The sequence below is a fragment of the Chiloscyllium plagiosum genome, chromosome 25 (genome assembly GCF_004010195.1).
Source record: "Chiloscyllium plagiosum isolate BGI_BamShark_2017 chromosome 25, ASM401019v2, whole genome shotgun sequence".
Taxonomy (NCBI): Eukaryota; Metazoa; Chordata; class Chondrichthyes; order Orectolobiformes; family Hemiscylliidae; genus Chiloscyllium; species Chiloscyllium plagiosum.
The window spans coordinates 2,173,928-2,196,508 of record NC_057734.1 but is presented as its reverse complement, the minus strand read 5'-3'; the positions used below and the strand labels follow the sequence as shown (position 1 = coordinate 2,196,508).

Here is a 22,581-nt window from a genome sequence, read left to right as displayed (position 1 = left end):
GTCCTCACTCTGAACAACTTCTCTTTCCAATCCTCCCACTTCCTCCAAACCAAAGGAGTAGCCATGGGCACCCGCATGGGCCCCAGCTATGCCTGCCTCTTCGTCGGATATGTGGAACAGTCCATCTTCCGCAGCTACACTGGCACCACCCCCCACCTTTTCCTCCACTACATCGATGATTGTATCGGCGCTGCCTCGTGCTCCCATGAGGAGGTTGAACAGTTCATCCACTTTACTAACACCTTCCACCCCGACCTCAAATTTACCTGGACCGTCTCAGACTCCTCCCTCCCCTTCCTAGACCTCTCTATTTCTATCTCGGGCGACCAAATCAACACGGACATTTACTATAAACTGACCGACTCCCACAGCTACCTAGACTACACCTCCTCCCACCCTGCCCCCTGTAAAAATGCCATCCCATATTTCCAATTCCTTCATCTCCGCCGCATCTGCTCCCAGGAGGACCAGTTCCAATACCGAACAACACAGATGGCCTCTTTCTTCAAAGACTGCAATTTCCCCTCCGACGTAGTCGACGATGCTCTCCACCGCATCTCCTCCACTCCCCGCTCCTCCGCACTTGAGCTCCGTCCCTCCAATCGCCACCAGGTCAGAACCCCACTGGTCCTCACCTATCACCCCACCAACCTCCAGATACATCGTATCATCCTTCGTCATTTCCGCCACCTCCAAACAGACCCCACCACCAGGGATATATTTCTCTCCCCTCCCCGATCAGCGTTCTGAAAAGACCACTCCCTCCGTGACTCCCTCGTCAGGTCCACACTCCCCACCAACCAACCTCCACTCCCGACACCTTCCCCTGCAACCGCAAGAAATGCAAAACCTGCGCCCACACCTCCCCCCCTCACTTCCCTCCAAGGCCCCAAGGGATCCTTCCATATCCGCCACAAATTCACCTGCACCTCCACACACATCATTTACTGCATTCACTGCACCCAATGTGGCCTCCTCTATATTGGGGAGACAGACCGCTGACTTGCAGAACGTTTCAGAGAATACCTCTGGAACACCCGGACCGGGACACCCGGACCAACCAACCCAACCGCCCCGTGGCTCAACACTCAACTCCCCCTCCCACTCCACTAAGGACATGCAGGTCCTTGGACTCCTCCACCGCCAGACCATAGCAACACGACGGCTGGAGGAAGAGCGCCTTATCTTCCACCTAGGAACCCTCCAACTACAAGGGATGAACTCAGATTTCTCCAGTTTCCTCATTTCCCCTCCCCCCACCTTGTCTCAGTCCCAACCCTCGAACTCCTAACCTGCAATCTTCTTCCTGACCTCTCCGCCCCTACCCCCACTCCGGCCCATCACCCTCACCTTATCACCCTCACCTTAACCTCCTTCCAACTACCGCATTTCCAACACCCCTCCCCCAAGTCCCTCCTCCCTACCTTTTATCTTAGCCTGCTTGGCACACTTTCCTCATTCCTGAAGAAGGGCTCATACCCGAAACGTCGATTCTCCTGCTCCTTGGATGCTGCCTGACCTGCTGCACTTGTCCAGCAACACATTTTCAGCTCTGATCTCCAGCATCTGCAGTCCTCACTTTTTCCTTAGTCGAGATGCCAGCTAGCCATCACTTTGGCCCAACGACTGTCACTCTTGCTTCCATTTCCTGCCTGATTTTAACCACCCAATAAACAAGCCAGTAGCCAGTCATGTAAGCAACTTCTGGCAAACAGCAGCAACTCTGTACTCACAAAGTGTCCCAGTGTGGGCATCCCTACTGCTCATAGAATAGTTTAGATTGGCTATCTCAAGTGAGCACAGAAATAGACCCTTTGGCCCAACTTGTCTATGTCAACCAGACATCTCAATGTGAACCAGCCCAATTTGCCAGCATTTGGCCTATATCCCTCTAAACCCTTCCTATTCATATACCCATCCAGATGCTTTTGAGACAGGCACCAATGAAACGTAGGAATAGGTTATACTCAATCAAACCAAATTAGGTAGATAAAATAACACTTTTGAATACAGTACAAGTAAATTAAACCCTTGTGTGTGGTAGACTGATGACTTTGCATCGATCATGCCCAAATGGGGGTTTTCCTCATCTCATAGGAGAGTTTGTTATAAACTGGTTGATAGAGGCTAAATGGGTTAGTATTCCTTGCATCATGTGACAACCCACTGAATGTTTGTCCCTTTTCAATGAACAATCCCGATCGGTGTTCTTTTGCCCTTCTTTCCATGATTGCACCAGTAAACTCACATCTTTGTCTTCGATTTTTTCCTTTGTCATTTTGTTCTCCTACTTCTTCTGCTTCTCTTTCACTTTTAAAAAAATTTCACTTATATTTTCACATTCTCCATACCTCAATGATGATAGGGAAGCATTGATGACATTGTTCAGGGTGAGGTCAGGGGATATGCTAAGAAGGTGACACTTTAGGCAATGACAGGAAATGTGAAACTATATAGAAGAAAGCTTATCATTGTCAACCTGTCTCACAGGGACTCAATCATTATGAAGAATGTACCAATACAGGTGTAGCCAACAAACTGAATGGGAAACATAATACAAAGGAAGCATGGCAATTAGCCGCTCCACCTAAGTTTTCTTTAGAAGTAAATGTATGAATATTTTTTGCACTGCATCTTATAATTCTGAAGCAACTAAATATATTAACACATACTGTAAGAGTTCCAGAGATGACATGCGGAGTGAGTCGCTTGTTAATAGGCTGAAATGTACTCTGCTGGACTCCTGCTGCCGTGTTCACAATGACATTGCCTCCAACAGTGGCTACAAAGAAAAGAATCAATATGAATGCCAGCTGAAATTAGAGTTGTGCTGACTCTATCATTATGGATTCCTTGCAAAGCAATCACTTACCAGTCTGAATGCTTGTCGTGCCAGCAGCTGTTTTAATAGCTCCAGCCTGCTGAAAAACAGAGAGAAAGCATTACTTAACTTGGAACAATATAAATCCCACACCAATCTACTACACTGTAACAGCATTCACTGTTATGTCTTTAATGCACTATTAAAATGAGTTAAACCACTAACATGCATCCTTTAGCTGCTTAGCCCCTAAGCTCTGGAATACCCTCCCTAAAACCCACTCTAATTCTGTAATTCTCTCGCCTTTCCAAGGTATTCCAAACCAAACTACGTCTTCAACCAAGTTTTTAATCACCTATTATATCAGTATGTGGCTCATAGTCCAAACGCGTTTGTTAATGCTCCCACGGACTAATCTGGAACATTTTACTAAAATAAAGATTGCGCATAGGTGCAAGGTGCTACTGTTTTTACTGTAACTGATCTGAAGTATTAAAGAAATGTTTTTCAAAAGGGCCAAATGCTAATGATATTTGAAATGACAAAATACAAGTAATGCCCAATTCCCTGCTCAATCTAAAAATAGAGTCACAAATTTCCTCAACATTATTTCAATTAAGAAGCTCCAAGACAAAATAAAGGCCCAAATATAATTGCTGTCATAGTCTCTCACTCCCTCTCACACTGGAAATCAAAAACAAGTTACTCATTATGGTTATTAATGCTGGGTCTTAAATGAATCAAACAATCAAAATTAAACATTTTATAAAAAGTATGAATCGATTAAAATTGTGGAGAAGCTTGAAGCAAGTTTGTAGGAATAGGCAGGGGCATAGTTGCATTATCATTGGACTAGTAATCTAGAGGCCCTGTTTAATGCTCCGCAAACACAGATTCAAATCCCTTCACTGGCTGATGGAATTTCAATTCAGTCAATAAATTTGAAAAAAAAAAATTAGTTTCACTAAAGGGATGTCATTATGCATCTAATCAATTGTTCAAAAAAAAACTGATTCGCTAATGGCCATCTTTACCCAGTCTGGCCTACATGTAACTCCAGACCCAAGGCAATGCTGGCCCTCTGAAATGACCTGGCAAGCCATTCAGCTCAGGGGCAGTTAGGGATGGGCAACAAATATTGGTCTTGCCAGTGATTTGCAAAGCCCATGAAAAATATTTTAAAACCCACATCTAGAATTCGAGCTCCACCAACTCAATTCTATTCCCCTGATTTCTTATATTTATGTTTGTTTTAAAACATTTTCTTTGATTCAATCCAGGTTGTGGTGATCTGGAAAGCACAGTTTAAGAAACAATATTAAAGTTAATTAGATAATAACTTTAAAAATAAACTGGATAAATAGTCAAGGGGGAAATAAATCTTCAGAGCAATGAGGAAAGAGCAGGCCAAGTAGAATTAACAAGATGGTTCCTGAAGAGCCAAATTACCTCCTTTGTGCTGTGCAACTTTTATTATTCCTACAACACACACACTCCACACATGCACAAGGAAAATCCTTAAATAAAGAGAAGCAAATGAAAACAATCTTTCTTACTAGCACAGTGGTGTTGGTAACAGTGGATGTAGCAGTCTGCACGACAGCTTGAGACTGCTGAAGCACTGGAGTCTGAGCCTGTGAGCCCTGTTGCTGTTGTACAGCTGGCTGAGTATTTTGCTGTGCTTGCTGTTGTTGTGCAAGTTGCTGGGCTCTCTGCTGCTCTGCTAAAGCCTTTAAGTTCATTACAAATAAATATACATATAATTAATCATTGTAGAAAATTTTGATAGAAATTAATTTGCATTCTAATTCTCTCATTTCAGATTCCTGTATTTTCCCAACATAGTTTGGCTAAGAAACTATGAACTGCTTCAAAGGAAAAAAATGACAGAAGATCTACAATTGCAGATCAGAAAAAACAAGGTATAATATTATAGAAATTGCAGTGTAGATAAATCAACATCAGTCAAACGGAAAAAAAGTCATGACATCTCAAGTCTATATCTTGATCAGAAGAAAACTGTATACCCCCAAAACATCTTGCCTGGTCTATTCCCCTCACAAATAATGACTGCCCTTCTGTTTATTTGCAGCATTTAAAATTCTAGGTATTACTAATGTTTGTAAACCTGACACCAGAGGATAATTTAAAATGAATGAAATATTGCTCAATTTAAATATAATTATAAATTTGAGAACTAAGATCCCTTTTACTGTAACATTTATTGTTTAATTCATATAATTGCGCAATCATTGGGCTGCTATGGCAGCATACTTCCCTTTATCTGTTGAGGCATAGTTCATAAGAGCAGGGAGACTATGTTAAAGCTGAACAAAATTTTGGTTAGGCCACCACTGGAGTACTGTGCATAGTTTTGATCACCACACTATAGGAAGGATGTGACTTGCACTGGAGAGACTACACAGAAGATTCATCAGGACGTTGCCTCATTTTAGCTATGAAGACAGTCTGGATAGGCACAAGTTGTTTTCTATAGAAGTGAGAAGGCTGGGGGTGGACCCTAATTGATGTGTATTTATTTTTTAAATCAAGCTGTTCAGAAGTACGTTACAAAACACCTCGAACAAATGGGGCTTGTAACAGCTCAAAGGTACTATCTCTGTGCCACAAGAGCCCATGATAGGAGGTGTATAAGATTTTGAGGAACATGGACAGGGTGAATAGGAAGCAGCTATTCCTCTTATTTGAATGGTCAATAACAAGGGGGTATAATTTTAAGGTGAAAGGCAGGAGATTGAGAGGAAATTTGAGGTGAAGTTTTTTTCACTCAGAAGGTGGTGGGAATCTGGAATGCACTGCCTGGAAGGGTAGAAAAGGTGGAAAACATCATAACTGTTAAAACATGAGGATGAGTACTTGAAAAGTCATAACATTCAAGACTATGGGTCAAGTGCTGGAAAGTGGGACTAGTGCAGATAGGTTCATTGAATCAGTGCTGACCTAAGGGCCTCTTTTGACTATAAATGTTTCAGAACAAAAAAATGAAACTTTTATGGATAATGTATTAACATCCAATATATACCTTAGAACAAAGAAACCCAAGACATACTATATAGAATGTATAATTCAATCTTAATATCTTACTTGAATACATCTGCTCAAAAGGAAAATTACCATCGGTTATGAAAAAAAAACTAAGTATTCAGTTAATATTTCAACTTAAAAATACAGAATTATTAATAGACTATAAATTTCTAACAAATTGCTTCAGAATGTGTGCTTCATCTTGAGATCTGTATCTTCACTACTTTTATTGTCTGTAAAAAACAAACATTTTCCCTCAAGTCTAGAGGAAGATTGATGACGAGTTAAAGCTAACCATGGAATTCTTGATAACTTCTACACGAGGCATTTATTTTCCACTGCAAGACTACATATGTCATGATAGATATTTTTATGCAAATACTAACCTTTTTCTCTTTTGATATGCGCTCAGCTCGAAGTGTGGCCACCTGGATTGGTGGTAGGGGCTTGTCATAGTTGATTCCACTAAGACAGATAAATAAATGTTTTTGTACATAGACTTACACAAAATATAATGAACAGAAACAATCTATTTAGCTCAATCCATGCTAACACGGTTGCTCCATTTGAAGCTCCGCCCATCTTTCTTCATGCAACGCTCTCCTCAGTTCTCTCCTTTCTCAGCTGCTCATCACACTTCCCTTAAACTATGCCTTGTGGTAGCCATTGCCACATTGTCTCCACTTTCTGGGCAAAGAGGTTTCTTGGTGACTATCTTATGCTGACAGATTCTAGATTTGCTCTTCCCCATAAGTGAAAAACATTGTGCAGACTCTTAGTGACTTTGTTTGCAACAGCAGCCTCACCCTGTGGGAACTGGCACTTGGCTGAATTTTGCAGGGAGGTCAACCAATTAAGAAAACATTCTAGTTCAGTTGGCATTCAATTAAATGTAGTGAATAGACGGAACAATCAGATATCTGAATGAGGACCGATGTTAAAAGGGCAGTGCATAGAGAGATGAAGAGATGTGACATCGGGCGGCACGGTGGCACAGTGGTTAGTACTGCTGCCTCATAGCGCCAGAGACCCGGGTTCAATTCCCGCCTCAGGCGACTGACTGTGTGGAGTTTGCACATTCTCCCAGTGTCTGCGTGGGTTTCCTCCGGGTGCTCCGGTTTCCTCCCACAGTCCAAAAGATGTGCAGGTCAGGTGAATTGCTAAATTGCCCGTAGTGTTAGATGAAGGGGTAAATGTAGGAGTATGGGTGGGTTGCGTTTCGGCGGGTCGGTGTGGACTTGTTGGGCCGAAGGGCCTGTTTCCATACTGTAAGTAATCCAAGTAATCTAATCTAATCTAATCTTGTACAATAAAAGATGGAAGTAGTTGGATACCAGTAGGGGAAGGGAAGCCCATCGACATGTCACTGGAGGTCATCATAGAGGTGTGGGGAGGGTAGTGGTGCTCTTTGCTTAGACTGGTAGTGTCATGAGTGGAACCCATAACCCCAAGTAAGGGCACAGTCTGAAAATGTCAATACAGCCGTTTATTTCTTTGATTGGCTTCAACAGAATGATATCAAGTTCTTTTTATTGAAAATTTCCTCAAGCACGGTCTTAAGGAGCTGTTCTCATTAATGCTAGCCTTGCGTTAGGTGGGGTTTGCTAAAGTGAATGCCACTTCTTATTTCACAGTTCTGCAATGATAGCTTGTTGTGCACATACCTTCCTGACCTAGCTGTACTGCTGACACTTTATGGGACCTTGGAAAAGAGCTATTGCAAGTGTAAACTGGCTCTTTGTTGTCCTAACTATTCTAATAGACTGAAAATTTCAACTATTGGGATTCCTAACGTCAATGTTGACCCATCCTTGGAAAAACAAGGAGGGTGGTGCAAAGATGTTGGGCCTAATGTCCTTCTTATCACTGTTCTCCCACTCTCGCTTCTCTCTCCCCCCGATTCTTAACAACATGGGGAAAATCCTCTGTAATTGCTGAATCTACTTTATGTAAATACCTTGTTAGGTCACTACATGATCTTTCCATGCCAACAAAAAATGGAGCCCAATTGTTCATCCCTTCCCAACAAGTGTAACATTGCAGTTCTGGTATCACTCAATTACATACAAAAAAAAAACCTGAAAGAGCCAAAACAGCAAATAATAATAAAAGTTTCAGACCTCTCTGCTAACACAGACGCGTGCTTTGGATTTTTCTGAAAGGGATTCATTCCAAGCCTAGAAAACAAAGCAAATCAATAGAGATTCCAGCAATTACAAAGAGAACACAACAGTGCAGAAAGTTCACCTGTAAAAGTTTGGTGTACAACGTTTTACCCTGTGTACGACATATTGTACATATTTTTGCACACAAATTTGGAATGTAGGAGGAGTAGGCCATTCAGCCCATTGAAACTACTCTGCCAATACAATCATTGCTGATTAAATACTTCAATGCACTCTTACCCTAAAGTATCCCCATTACTCTTTATGCCACTGTTTATCAGAAATCTATCAATTTTTACTTTAAACATACTCAAAGGCTGAGCTTCCATATACATCTATGGAAGAGAATTCCAAAGACTCATCACCCTCTGAGTAAACAATATTCTCCTCACCTTAGTCCTTAACTGCATCCCCTTTACTTTTAAAATTAGGCCCCTGGTCTGGATTCCCCAACCAGAGAAAATGTCTTACCTGTATCTTCCCTAAATATCCATTTTAAGTATTTTGTAGGTTTCAATGAGATCACCTCTCAATCTTCAAAACTTTAGAGAATACATGTCCCAATTTGTCCAAAAGCTCTTCATAGGACAGTCCTACCATCCCAGAAACAAATCTAGTGAACCTTTGTTGCATTCCCTTTATGGCAATATCATCTTTCCTGAGATAAGGAAATGGAAACTGCACACACAGTACTCTAGATACTGTCTAACCAAGTTGCTACACAATTGAAACAAGACTTCATTACTCCTGAATCTAAATCCTCCAATGATAAAGGCTAATGTTTCATTAGCATTCCTAACAGTGTGCTGCACCTGCATGTCCATCTTCAGTGAATTACTGACAAAGGTACCCAGATCTCTCTGCACATCTTTGTTCTCTAACTTCTCACTTGAAAATAGTCTGCAAACTTGTTTTTCTTCTCACATTTTCCACATTATATTACACCAACTATGCTCTTGCCCATTCACTATCCAAAGCCTGTCCAAATTCTTCCGAAACCACTTTACATATTCCTCACAATACACATCCCTGCTTAACTTTGTATAACCTGCAAATTTGGAAATATTAATTTGGCCCCCACATCCAAATCACTGATATATATTGAGAAGAACCAGAGTCCAAGATCTGACCCTTGCTGTACCCCACCAGTCACAGCCTGTCAATGTGAGAATGACCCATTTATTCCTTATTTTTGCTTATTTTCCATTAGCAAATCATTAGCTCTTAAGACCATAAGGAATAGGAACAGAAGCAGATGTCTGGTCCGCCATTCAATAAGATCATGGCAGATTCCAAGCCGTACATCACCTCTTGTTCCATGTGCTTTAATGTTACTAACTAATGTTCCTTTGATATGCTCCCCCAAATAAATTATTTTGTTTATTTTAATTTGAAAATGAGAGTTAACAAGAAATGCAAGACAAGTGTGTACAACCATCTGACTCAGTTACAAAAGTGCATTGAGGCCAAGAGGAAGGTCTGTGCACTTCACAGATATCTGAATACAACAGTGATGATTAGAACAGGCACAACCACAGACATGAAACTAAATCTGTTAATGGGAAGATAAGGTGAACAGAAACAAAACATTAATTGTTCCTTTGAGGATGCTGAATTGACCTACCATGTATTTCCAACATTTTTTTCTTTCTTCTAACCTGCAGTTTCATTTTTTGTCTTGCCATCTGATTTAGGAGAGTTTGCATTCTGCACCCACTGGGTTGCCTACTGAAATACTGTCAGTTGCATACTTAAAAGGGTGCCAATTTTCAGCCTTTAGTGCATTCTACAGCCATTGGTGAAGTACTTCTAAACTATAGCTACAGAATACAAAATACTTGAAGGCATTAGATGCAAAACAACTAGAGTGAATGGTGAATAGTCTGACTGGACGATACGGCTTCCCTCTCATTGGAGGGATGGCCAATAGTGGTTTAACTTAAGTGTCACAGCGCCTCAGGTGAGGGATGCGATTGAGAAGGAGAGTCCTCATGGTAACCTCAACTGATTCAGGAATTGAGGTATACAAGATATTAAAGATGACTGACAAAGTAGGCGTATAGTGGATGCTTCCTCATGTAGGGCAAACTAGAATGAGAGGTCATAGTTTTAGTATAAGGGGTGGCAAACTTAAAGCACAAATGAGGAGAAATTACTTCTCTCAAATCTGTATGAATCTCTAGAATTTATTAACCCAGAGTGCAGTGAACAAGGAGACATTAAGCAAATTTGAGGAGGAGGAGATATATAAGACTTTTATTAGCAACGTTGAAGGATTATGGAGAGGGGGCGAGAAAATGGAAGCGAGACTGAGATGAGATCATCCATGATCGTACTGAATGGCAGAGCAGGTCTAAGGGGCTGAAGTGCCTCCTCATGCTCCTATTTCTTAAGTTAACGTGCAGAAATATTATTTCAGTGAGCAAACAGCTAATCCACTGTTCTCAGGGGACATAGCAGAAGCAGTTCATTCAGATGCAAGTTAAAAGGAATTTAAATTATAATCTTGGAATATAGTAAATGGGTAATTTGAGACATAAGGCATTGAGAGTGGACAAATATTGGAAGGTGAGTTTAAACTCTGATTTCCAAAATGTTCCAGGATTGTCTGGATCTATTGAAGCTAGCTGATATGAGGCTGATTGCAGTCATTAGAAAATGGCTCCATTAAAATGACTTCCAGGATTATAAAATGCAATCTTAGATCAATTTTCTTTGTCCAGCAGCTCCTAATACACCAAAAAAAACTTACATAGGTTTGATTGGCGGACTTCTTTTGCCAGCTATAAGTTTCACAAGCTCAAAGTGGCTTGTGAAAAGCTGCGTATGCATAACACTCTCATCTTGTGCATAGATTTGGCTGGTTCGCAGTGGACGACTGTTCTTGTTCTTCAAATGAAACACAAATACCATTTTAAGATGATACAATTTGCATTTGTTAAAATGCATGCAATTTTAATTTAATGTAATACTAATACAAAGCAATGATCTATCAAGAGATTAACCTACCTTGTAAATGCTTTTTGTCTTCTTCTTTGGATTAGTGTCATATATCAACTGCAAATGAGCAAGAACAGAGTCAATGAACTTCTTACTCATTAATTCAATCAAAAATTAACAGAGAATACATAAACTTACAAAGCATTGAAGCAAAAGGTGGCAGCATTTACATTTTATTAAAATGCTGTCAGAAACTGTGATACTGCTAAAACGTAACCAAACTGAACCGTCCCAATGCTTGAGAATTACAGATGGAGGCTGTATTGTTCTCTCTACTGTCCAAATATCGGCAAACTAAAACGCTTTCTGCACCTTGCTAATATGGATGTCAGGATTTATTCCAAAGTCTCGATTTCTAGTTTATTCATTCTTATGAACTAATAACTCCATCTACACATGCAACATTGCCCCTCCTGTAAGCTCTTTTAGAACTCTAATCTATTGGTCAATTTGATCACAAATTTTGGAATCTATTTCTTTCTTCCTTCCTTGTGCCCAAGGTGTGTCCTGCACAATCTCAATATGAAAAAATTATACATATCATTAAAATCCTACACAGCTATCAATAAAGTTTTATCCAAATAGGTCTATTTGCATAGCTGTACAACATATAAACTCCTTGCAAACAAAAGCACCAACCTAGAATTCATGGAGTGGGTTTAAACTCATTAAAGATTTGCAGATATGTTCTCTTAATATCGAACTCTAAAGTTCTTGATCTGCAAATTCAGCCTTTAAAAGGTCATCTTTCTGCTCTGTGGTTTTAACAGATATCTTTATCTACAATTTTATACAATATTTACTGTCACTGCTAAGCTGCAGGGACAGCATTAATTGAATTGCAGCACTTCTACTCTCTGATGTCAGGTCGTAACTGTGGATCACTGCTCCATACTGGTCCATTACTTCTGTTTACAACATTTCACTCTTCTGTTCCATGTTATATATTATTTTTGTATAGGTTTTGTACATTGCTCTTCAATGTTTGCAATAATCAGAATAGTTATCTGAGCACTGCTCCTCTTTCCGTAAGTCAGTATTCTGCGGTTCTTTTTCTGGTCCTGCTGACTGCAACACATTGCTTGAAACAATTGTTGCTGATGGTCTGCAGCAATTGCATGAATCACAACAACAGCGCAAACATGAAAAGTGCCATCACTTAGTCTTTGCTCCAGGTTAATTTACTTCACACGTTGAATGGCACCGTACAATTAATTGCTGCACCATCAGCAGGATTACGGGTGGAAATACACTGAACACCTTGCTCTTGTGCACAGTGTACCATTGCTACATTTTAAAAATGACTTTACAGATATCATTAGCACAAGATTGCTGTCTGAGCTTCACACATACAGTGAGCTAATCTGCCTCCGAAACAAAGTGAACCACGACTCCATCCTCTGAGGAAATTTAGTTGCAGTGCAAACGTGGACAAGGTGCATATCTAGTATAAAGCCAGTCATGCATGAAACTCTAATGTGAACCAGAAGCATCTGTATTACACTCGTCTGCAGATCAAATTTTACAAGTCATAGCAATTACAGTATAGAGTGGCCATTTGGCTCATTCTTCCTGTTGGTAATGGGCCTTTAACCAATGCATCAGATCCACACCCCCCACCGACCCAACCTCCACTCCCGGCACCTTCCCTTGCAACTGCAGGAGGTGCAACACTTGCGCCCACACCTCCCCCCTCACTTCTCTCCAAGGCCCCAAAGGAAACTTCCATATCCGCCACAGATTCACCTGCACCTCCACCCACATCATCTACTGCATCCGCTGCAGCCGGTGTGGCCTCCTCTATATTGGGGAGACAGGCCGCCTACTTGCGGAGCGATTCAGAGAGCACCTCTGGGCCACCCGGACGAACCAACCCAACCACCCTGTAGCACAGCATTTCAACTCCCCCTCCCACTCCACCGAGGATATGCAGGTCATTGGACTCATCCACCGCCAAACCACAACAACGCGACGGTCGGAGGAGGAGCGTCTTATCTTCCGACTGGGAACCCTCCAACCACAGGGGATGAACTTGGACTTCACCAGTTTCTTCATCCCCCCTCCCCCCACCTTGTCTCAGCCGAATCCCTCCAGCCCGGCACCGCCTTCCTGACCTGCAGTCTTCTTCTTGACCTCTCCGCCTCCATCCTACTCCGACCTATCACCCTCACCTTGACCTCTTTCCACCTATCACATTTCCAACGCCCCTCCTCCAAGTCCCTCCTCCCTACCTTTTATCTTCTCCTGCTGAACACTCTCTGCTCATTCCTGAAGAAGGGCCTGTGCCCGAAACGTCGAATCTCCTGTTCCCTGGATGCTGCCTGACCTGCTGTGCTGTTCCAGCAATAAAGTTTCAACCTTTAACCAATGCAACCTACCCTTAAAGCATTGTCTGCCTTTTCTAAAGTTTTAAATTCTGTGTCTTCAAATACTTTATCTATTCCCATTCTAAAACCTTGTTACAATTAAGCCAGTGTGGGAGGCATTTCATCTTCTAATTGATCCCTGGTTTGAAAACAGTTGCAAATTAATTTCCTCTTTAAATTAATCTGTCTCCAATAGACTTTAGAAAACAATGATCTTCTAATTGGAGAATAGTAGACAGAAAGATACGCCGAGGAGCACTCTGATGTCCTGATGTACTGACTATGCAGGAATTGACTGGGTAGTTTAGACTTTCACTGTACAATTACTCTTGAGTCTGGAAATCTTAAAAACACAGAACTCAGGACAGGGTGAGTAAAATGGAGTGTGTTTGCAATCAAGCAAATGCAGCATAAGGACTTGCAGCTCATCCTGAATGCGGAAACATTCAAATTTACAAATTCATTGTTATGAAAGGTGGAACGGTGAAACATCTTTTACCTTTCCTTCTTCTCTTGGTATTATCACATTTTCATATCTGTTGCGACATTGTTTAGGTGATCTGTAAATGCGGCTGCAGGAGTTAACTACATCACTGACAAGATCCCAGTTTGGTGTGTGCGCCGGGGAAATAATGGTCAGGTTTAAGGGCAACTCCAGCAACTGCTTCACAGCCTGTCACCAACAAACAATAAAAATAAATAAAAGTTGTGCCATTAAAAAGAAAACCACAAAATTGTTAATGCATTTGTTGGACACTCCACACGCAAACAGCAAATCTTCTGCAACATAAGACACTAGAAATGGATTTGGACTGTGCAGGGCTTCGACTCCTTCAGAAAATACAGGCTGACTTTCTACAGAGGGTTCTGCTGATTATAGAATCACTCAGCACTGAAGGCAGACATTTGTCCCAGTGTTCTCACGTTAGCTCTTTAGCCCCCTCTTTTCCAACGGTCCTAGAAATCAAATCCCTTCAAGCATTCAGCCAATTCCTTTTGGAAAGTTATTTTATCTATATATCAGATCATTATAATGCGCTGCGTAAAACCTTTTCATCTCAACTTCTGCTTTTGTCAATAACATTAAAATCAGTTTCTTTATTAGCTATTCTAGTGCTGATAGAAACTCTTTCTTCCCATCTATGATTTTAAATTCAATCAAACAAAGAGGACATACTGCCCAACATGTTTACTGGTTCCATGCTACAGCAAACAGAAACAATTTCTACTTTTGGGATTCGTAATGCTTTACCATATATTTGGCTGATGTTGAAATTATATTCAAATATTAAAGATGCAAAGATAATTTCACATACCATCCCATCTTTTCCAAGAATAATATTCTTGTAACCTTGAGGTCAGTTAGAAAACAATTCATCATTCATGCAGAAACATGGAAATTATGTGAGTTTTTTTTAAAATATGAAAACAAAAGGAACAGAAATTTATATTATGCACCGATAGCCAAAGACAATGATTTAAGTTGGACATGGACTTTTTTTGCCTTACTTCCATAAATGGCCTGATCCTGCATCTGACCTCACCACATGCAAAACAAGTCCCCAGTCCTTCCATGCCAGTGGCATCTGTCCCTCATGTGATGACGGTCTCCAACCCACCCATTAATTACTCAGGACTCTATCTTTCCTCCAGCCATTTGTCTCATCACCAGAGTTTTCCAATCCCCAGCTGTTTGCAGCAAATGTTGACCGAACTTGAAGAAAGGGTTACCTGCAGCAAAGCCCAGTCCTCACTGATCAGCCATTCAGGGCTGTCTGTCCCACTATCCACTGGGGGCTTGGTCAGTGTAGGCAAGGGTTTAGCAAATGACGTTTGTTGTTTCATGAACATGTTCTTCTTCTGATCTTTAGCTTCACGACGCATCTTGAGCATGCATGGTGTTGACCTGTCGAACAGTGAGCGTGGTGGGGTGACTGGTTCTCCATGCCGAGCTTTCTTGAATTTCTTTCCAGCAGCTGCAACAACAAAGGTCAACTGGTTTTACTTTCTAAACTTACAAAAAGCAGTGCCAGATGAATATTCTTCATGTAAAGTTTGTGCGAAGATTGGTAGCTCGGGTGCTCGTTGTTGTGGTTCTGTTCGCCGAGCTGGAAGTTTTTGTTGCAAACGTTTCGTCCCCTGGCTAGGCGACATCATCAGCTATCCTTAGTAGCCACACACGCAGACAACAAGCAACATGAATTCAACTGGGACAACACTACTATCATAGGGCAAGCCAGACAGAGAACAGCCAGGGAATTCCTAGAGGCATGGCATTCATCCACAAACTCCATCAACAAACACATCGACCTGGACCCAATATACCAACCACTACAGCGGACAGCTGAAACTGACAACCCGGAAGCGGCAGGGACAGACCACTATAAACACTGGAGGAAACATCAAAGAAGCGCTTCGCAGGAGGCTCCCAAGCACTGATGATGTCGCCTAGCCAGGGGACGAAACGTTTGCAACAAAAACTTCCAGCTCGGCGAACAGAACCACAGCTTTCTTCATGTAACTTGCCAGCATCTCTTCCTGCTGTTAGGGCCAGCATCCCGCTCTGCTGAGAGTATGTGGTTGTCTTCCTCCTATATTGCCTACACAGCACAGCAATACACTATTCAACCCAACTGGTCATGTTCCACAAGAGCCTCCCTTTAACCTACCTCATCACCATATCCTTTTATTCCTTTATCTGGTGGGGGAGTCCAAAACTGGAGGGCATAGGTTTAAGATGAGGGTGGAAAAATTTAAAAGGACCTAAGGGGCAACCTTTTCACTCAGAGGGTGGTGAGAGTATAGAATAAGCTGCCAGAGGAAGTGGAGGATGCTGGTACGGTTACAACATTTAAAAGGCATCTGGATGGGTTAATGAATAGGAAGGGTTTGGAAGGATATGGGTCAAATACTGGTAAATGGGACTAGATTAAGTTAGGATATCTGGTCAGTAAGAGTTGGACTGGAGGGTCTACTTCTGTGCTGTACACCTCTATGACTGATATTCAACCAGCTTTCTTGTAAATGCAGTAACACCATTGACCTCAATAATCACTGACCACTTTGACTAAAGATGTTTCACCTGAACTTCCTATCTGAGTTAATAGTAACTATCATAGAATACTTACCTCCACTAATGTATGTGCACGCGTGTCTGTGTAAAAATCTGCAATTAAAAAAGACCTGGCCTAAGGGCACTTTGGATTGTCACAAACAAATCTGGATCACAAATGTCATTTAGGGAAGGAAATCTGCTAATCTTATCTGGTTTGACCTACATGTGACTCCAGACCCACAGCAATGTGGTCAGCTCTTAATTACCCAGTGGTGCCCACATCCCAAAAATGAATTTTTAAAATCTAGTGGATCAATGCTGAGGCCTCAACTACTTATAGTCTACATTAGCATGGACCAATTAAGCTGCAGTGCCCAAGGAAAAAATAATATTAATTAATTGGATGAAGGAGCAAACTGTAATTTTGCCAAACTTGATGATGCTAAGATACATAGGAAAGGAAGTTGTGAGGAGGATATAAAGACCAGAAGCTACAAAGTGATGTGGACAGGTTCGAATGCATAGAATCCCTACAGTGTGGAAACAGGCCCTTCGGCCCAACAAGTCCACACCAACCCTCCGAAGAGTATCCCACCCAAACCCGTTCCCCATTACTTTCTTTACCCCTGATTAATGCACCTAACCTACACATCCCAGAACACTATGGGCAATGTAGTATGGCCAATTCACCTAACCTGCAGTTAAGTGCAAAAGGTTAAATGAGTGAGCAAAAATTAGCAAATATAGGTGGGTTTAAAATTACTGAAATTCTTGAGAAAAGCAATGATGTGTATTACTACTACTAAAGAACCCATAATGTGCCAATTTAGTTGAACACAACGTCTACTTACTATATTGGCACCTCTGAAGCCAAACAGAGTAAGATGAAGTAGTACGGATCCTTTCTTGGTAAATATAGGAAAAGCAGCTAAGTTATACCTTCCTCCAAATTCTTCCATTCTCACCAATTTGGAAAGAACATTTCTCACCTGTTGGGTCCAATTTTAGCCTCTTGTGTTCCTTTCGGACATAAACTGGCGGTAGTTTGGATTCCAGAATAGGAGTAGTGTCATAGAGCAGGCACATCACAGGATCCATGTAGATATCATTGTCATCTTGGGGTGGTGTTGGAGGAGTCCATATCTGGCACAGATAGAAATTAATGTTACCACCTCACCTGTAAATTGTATGAAGTCTCAAATTTCTTTGGGAGAAGTGTGTGAGAACTCACTGGCATTATTTCAGTCTGGCCATCCTGACCTTCTTTCACATATTCCTTATCAAAAAGAAAAGAAAATAATTGAAATCTCTCACCGATAATACAGCTCAAATCACTTTATGATCACCTTTTCATTATCAGATTTTCTTATATATTAACGCTGCAAAGCATTTACAGCACAGAAACTTGTCACCCAGCCCAATTTATCTGCATTGATGATTGTTTCATTGAAACATTAAATCTACTCTTCTTCCATTGCTTTCACTTTCACATGGTTATCTGGTGTCCCCTTAAAATCAGCATTACTATTTGCCTCAACTACTCCTGTGGTAATGTGTTCCCTCAATCTTGCCATTCACTGGATAAAGAGGTTTCTTCTGATTCCTTATTTGATTTCTTGGTAACTAACACATGTTTATGATCTCTAGTTCTGGTCTCCCTTTGAGACAATCACCTTCATCTCACTGCGAATTCTATTTCTTGATCAATGGATAGGCATGTGGCTCGATTATCAGCTCTTGCCAAATCTGTCACTCTGCTCAGATAGCAGTTCCCTTAACACAAACGTTGAGGGGGCTCCAACGGAAGTTTCATTCATGATGATGCTCCTAGCAGGTACCAAAGGCATGCTATATTGTCAGAGACTGGCAATCAGGTGCCAGACCCAACCAACCTAAGATGGAACAGTGCTTTAAGAAATTCATTGTACTATTTGAAAAGATTCAACTTCAGCAACTTTTGTAACCTCCCAAACACAAGGGCTAAGGTTCTACATAAACAACTCTTTCTCTGTTCTTTTCTCCACTACATTAACAGCTTTACACCTATTTCTACGCAAATACACCCAAACAGCAGCCTTAAACACAATTAACTTCACCCTGGTTCTTCCTTTATTTATGGAGAAGGGATTCTGATCCTCCTCATCCCAGTGTGAACTAAGATAGGAAAAATCAACTGTGAGGTATCCCCATTCAACTAAGCCTGGTACTTGTACACCAACAAATTGTTCACAAAGGATTGCAAGCTTCACTAAATCATGGTAACCAGCAGCCCTTCAGATCCTTTCTTCACTTCTCTTCCCTCCAACTCAACCTCTTCCTTTGCCATGACTTCACAATATCTTCCAATCATTCCCTCTCTGATTCTGAATGCACTGCCATCAGCTTCACCCTTGTTATGTTCTCACCGCAATGAATTTTAAGCTCAGCTAATCTATTCTTTGGATGCTTCTGTGTGCCCACTATTTTGAGGAGTCTTCCCTCTACTAGAGAGCATTTTACCAGCATTGTCCCTCTAACAAAATCTCTTCCTCTAGCCTCTTCTCCTTTCTAGATTTTAACTGAAAGTTGCAAACATTTTGACACGATCAGTTTCTCTGCTTCCTTAACTCACTATCTTCTTCCAAACTGCGTTCTCTCAGGATCACCCCTAACATCATCATCAAACCTACTGACAAGCCTGGCACCGTCATTAGCGGGTGTACTGATTTCCAGCAAGACTGATTGCCAAATCTCCAAAAATTTCACCTGCCTCCCCCTGAACCAAGACCCCACAACACAATATCACAGCATTGTATCCAGGGTCATCACTAACCTAATCTCCTCTGTGGATCTTCTCTCCACCACTTCCAATATCATTGTCCTGCAATCCTGATGAACTCATTCATTGTCTTCCCAAAACTTATAAAGAAGACTATCCTGGTTAATCTACTACTTCAGCCTGGCTGGTCCCCTCCACCGCCCCTATACAGTCAACAGTACGTTCCACAATGTCTGATCTATTCCACACGCTTCTGCTCTCACCCCTACCCCAACATCCAAAACCACGATAAGGATGAGGGGAACCCTATCTTCCACATCATCAGCTTCTGTACTCAACAAATCATCTTTGTCCATTTATGTCACTTCCATCATGAAATCACCAGCAACCACATATTACTGTCCTCTGCCCAACGTGACCATTCCCTCTGTCATACTCTAGTCTACTCCTCAGTCAGCACTAAACAATCCCGCCCTTTCCTATCGCACTTTTCATGCAAGCACAAGAGACACAATATCTGTTCTGCTAACTGTTCTTCTATCATCAACAAGTTTTCCAACTGCCAAGTGATATACTTACACTTCTTTCAATTTAACATACTGCATTTGTTGATCATAAAAACAGAATGGGCGAGTGCTTTGCAAAACACCTCCATTTAGTCCACAAGCTTCCAATCATAAGGTATGTGAATTCTCCATCTTGCTGCTACCCTGAGTGTTGATGGTCTCAAGAGCCTCTTCCCTACTGTATGATTCTATGAAACGATACCTTACCTTTTGACTTGGCATGTTAAAGCCTTCTAGACTCAACATGGTGCCCAATAATTTCAGGTTGCAATCTCTGCCTCCATTGTATTATGTTTGTGTACTTTGCTGTTTTTATCTTGTTTCTTATCTTTACCCATCGCATTGCTTAAGACAACAGCTATGCACCCATTCAGCTCTCAACTGGTTATGTCTTTCATTTCTGTACTACATGCAATGCTACTCTGTGCAAAATCTAAACAATGAAACCTTTTGTCATTTAATCCCTCCTGCTCTCCACCCTCCCCGCTTAAAATCTATTTTCACTGCTATCTTTACACACCTCTGGCGAAGAGTCATCAATGTAAAACATTACCTGTGTTTAATGCTACATATATTCTGCGTTCTACTTTCAAATCGACCAAATGCTTAAAGAATTTTGTTTTTATAGATGGTAAACATCAATGGAGCACTTTCATGGTCATTAGAAAATCCTAAAATGTAACAGCACTGCAAGTGCACCTACACTGCATCGACTGTAGCAGGTCAAGAAAGCAGCTCACCACCATCCTTATACGGGCAATTAGAAATGGGATGAAATATTAGTGCAGACAGCAACGCCCACAACCACAGAATAAACGAAAAAGCAATGCCGACCTTGTTGTAAGCATCCTCCCGACTGTATGTGAACAACACGTCATTTTCTTCATCCTCTAGCTGCCTCTTCTTTTCCTCCTTCAGAGAGTGCAAATGTCCAAACTCCCACACGCGCTTGGCAGTTTTTATACGATCCTGACAGCCAGAAATGGCAGCAGTTAACATTTTTTTTCTAACACAAATACACAGTCCTCATTGTGTTTGAAAACAACTTCCAACAACTCTATTTCCAAAAATGTATATTTGACTTGGCATTTCCATTGCTCAGACTTTTAACTTGATGATACCGGCTGCATTAAATGATACAAGTTGTGTTTATCATAACCACAAAAATACAGCTGAAGGGTTCATGCACTGGTTTAGCAAAAGGTTTGAAATCTAGAAGACATGCCATGAGTTTGAACATAATATCAAAGTAACTATTCGTAGCTTAGGTTGAGGTTCTGGATGTAGGTTTGCTCGCTGAGCTGGAAGGTTCATTTTCAGACATTTCGTTACCATACTAGGTAACATCTTCAGTGAGCCTCTGGACAAAGCCCTGCTGATGTTTCCTGCTTTCTATTTATATGTTCAGGTTGGTGATGTCATTTCCTGTGGTGATGTGATTTCCTGTTCTATTTCTCAGGAGGTGGTAAATGGGGTCCAAGTCAATGTATTTGTTGATAAAGTTCCGGTTGAAATGCCATGCTTCTAGGAATTCTCATGCGTGTCTCAGTTTGGCTTGTTCTAGGATGGATGTGTTGCCCCAGTCGAAGGGTGTCTTTCCTGATCTGTATGTAAAGATACTAGTGAGTATCTTTACTAGTGAGGAAGGACACCACTTCGTGACTTTGAATCCATGGTTGCCAAATCTCACCCCTCCCCCAAATGAGAGTTTTTCTTAGTTCATATGGGTCTATTAGCAGCTTGTGATAGGGATCAATCACTGATTAGTCAACAACTCCTTTATCATTGTATAATACAGCTGCCAGGATGCAAAAGTTGAACTTGATGGACCTTGGCCTTTGATAGTTCCTATGTTCAGAGAAAGGAAACATTCCACAAGTACCCCACCAGTTCCCCCACAGCCAAAGCCTGATTCCAGTGCTACAACGGCATTTTTGACCGAGGCCTTTAAATTGATCAACACAGCAACCTACTTCAAAATGAAAACAGCCCAAGTCTCAATGATTATGGTCCTATCCGGAGAACAAATTTTTTTTAAAAAAGAACCATTTTATTTGCACAGTATTAGGTGCGAACACACTTAGTTTCATAGATAATAGACCCTGAAAAGTGTTCAATATTGTACTTACGTCTGGTAGTCTCTGCTCTGCTGGAGTTATAAATGCCTGTGTGAGCTCCAAATAATTCATTGCATACTTTTCAACTGGTGTAAGCTGTGGAAATGATTATTTGGATTATTATGTTAATTCATCTGGGGCAAAATTGAGAGTTCACAACCGCTAGGTTCACATCACACATTATTGGGGCTATTTAATCATATCAACATGCTCATATTCAAGTTCCTCTTATTTTAAATTGCGCTCTGTTAAACCAAAGGGAAAGGAGATTTAACTCAAGCACTTTGAGACTCTGGTACAATAACATCAGTCAGAGTCATAGAGATGTACAGCACGGAAACAGACCCTTCGGTCCAACCCGTCCATCCCGACCAGATATTCCAACCCAATCTAGTCCCACCTGCCAGCACCCGGCCCATATCCCTCCAAACCCTTCCTATTCACATAGCCATCCAAATGCCTCTTAAATGTTGTAATTGTACCAGCCTCCACCACTTCTTCTGGCAACTCATTCCATACACACACCACCCTCTGTGTGAAAAAGTTGCCCCTTAGGTCTCTTGTATATCTTTCCCCTCTCACCTTAAACCTATGCCCTCTAGTTCTGGACTCCCCGACCACAGGGAAAAGACTTTGTCTATTTATCCTATCTATGCCCCTCATAATTTTGTAAACCTCTATAAGGTCA

General features: G+C 41.4%; 1 protein-coding gene across 8 annotated transcripts in view; it reads right to left on the bottom strand.

Moving 5' to 3' along the window:
• ep400 (E1A binding protein p400) overlaps nt 1-22,581 on the bottom strand; it is a 150,956-nt gene that overhangs the window by 26,924 nt on the left and 101,451 nt on the right. For 7 of the 8 annotated variants that reach the window (XM_043715350.1, XM_043715352.1, XM_043715355.1 and 4 more), the window contains 13 exons: nt 21,906-21,989; nt 20,611-20,745; nt 17,684-17,728; nt 17,442-17,595; nt 15,129-15,373; nt 13,897-14,070; nt 11,041-11,088; nt 10,784-10,920; nt 7,987-8,043; nt 6,253-6,331; nt 4,378-4,551; nt 2,873-2,921; nt 2,673-2,782 (listed from right to left, as the gene is read on the bottom strand). In XM_043715350.1, coding sequence (XP_043571285.1) covers nt 2,673-2,782; nt 2,873-2,921; nt 4,378-4,551; nt 6,253-6,331; nt 7,987-8,043; nt 10,784-10,920; nt 11,041-11,088; nt 13,897-14,070; nt 15,129-15,373; nt 17,442-17,595; nt 17,684-17,728; nt 20,611-20,745; nt 21,906-21,989 — 1,491 coding nt within the window. The remainder of the gene's footprint in view (nt 1-2,672; nt 2,783-2,872; nt 2,922-4,377; nt 4,552-6,252; nt 6,332-7,986; nt 8,044-10,783; nt 10,921-11,040; nt 11,089-13,896; nt 14,071-15,128; nt 15,374-17,441; nt 17,596-17,683; nt 17,729-20,610; nt 20,746-21,905; nt 21,990-22,581) is intronic. The other variant, XM_043715351.1, reaches the window with a different exon arrangement.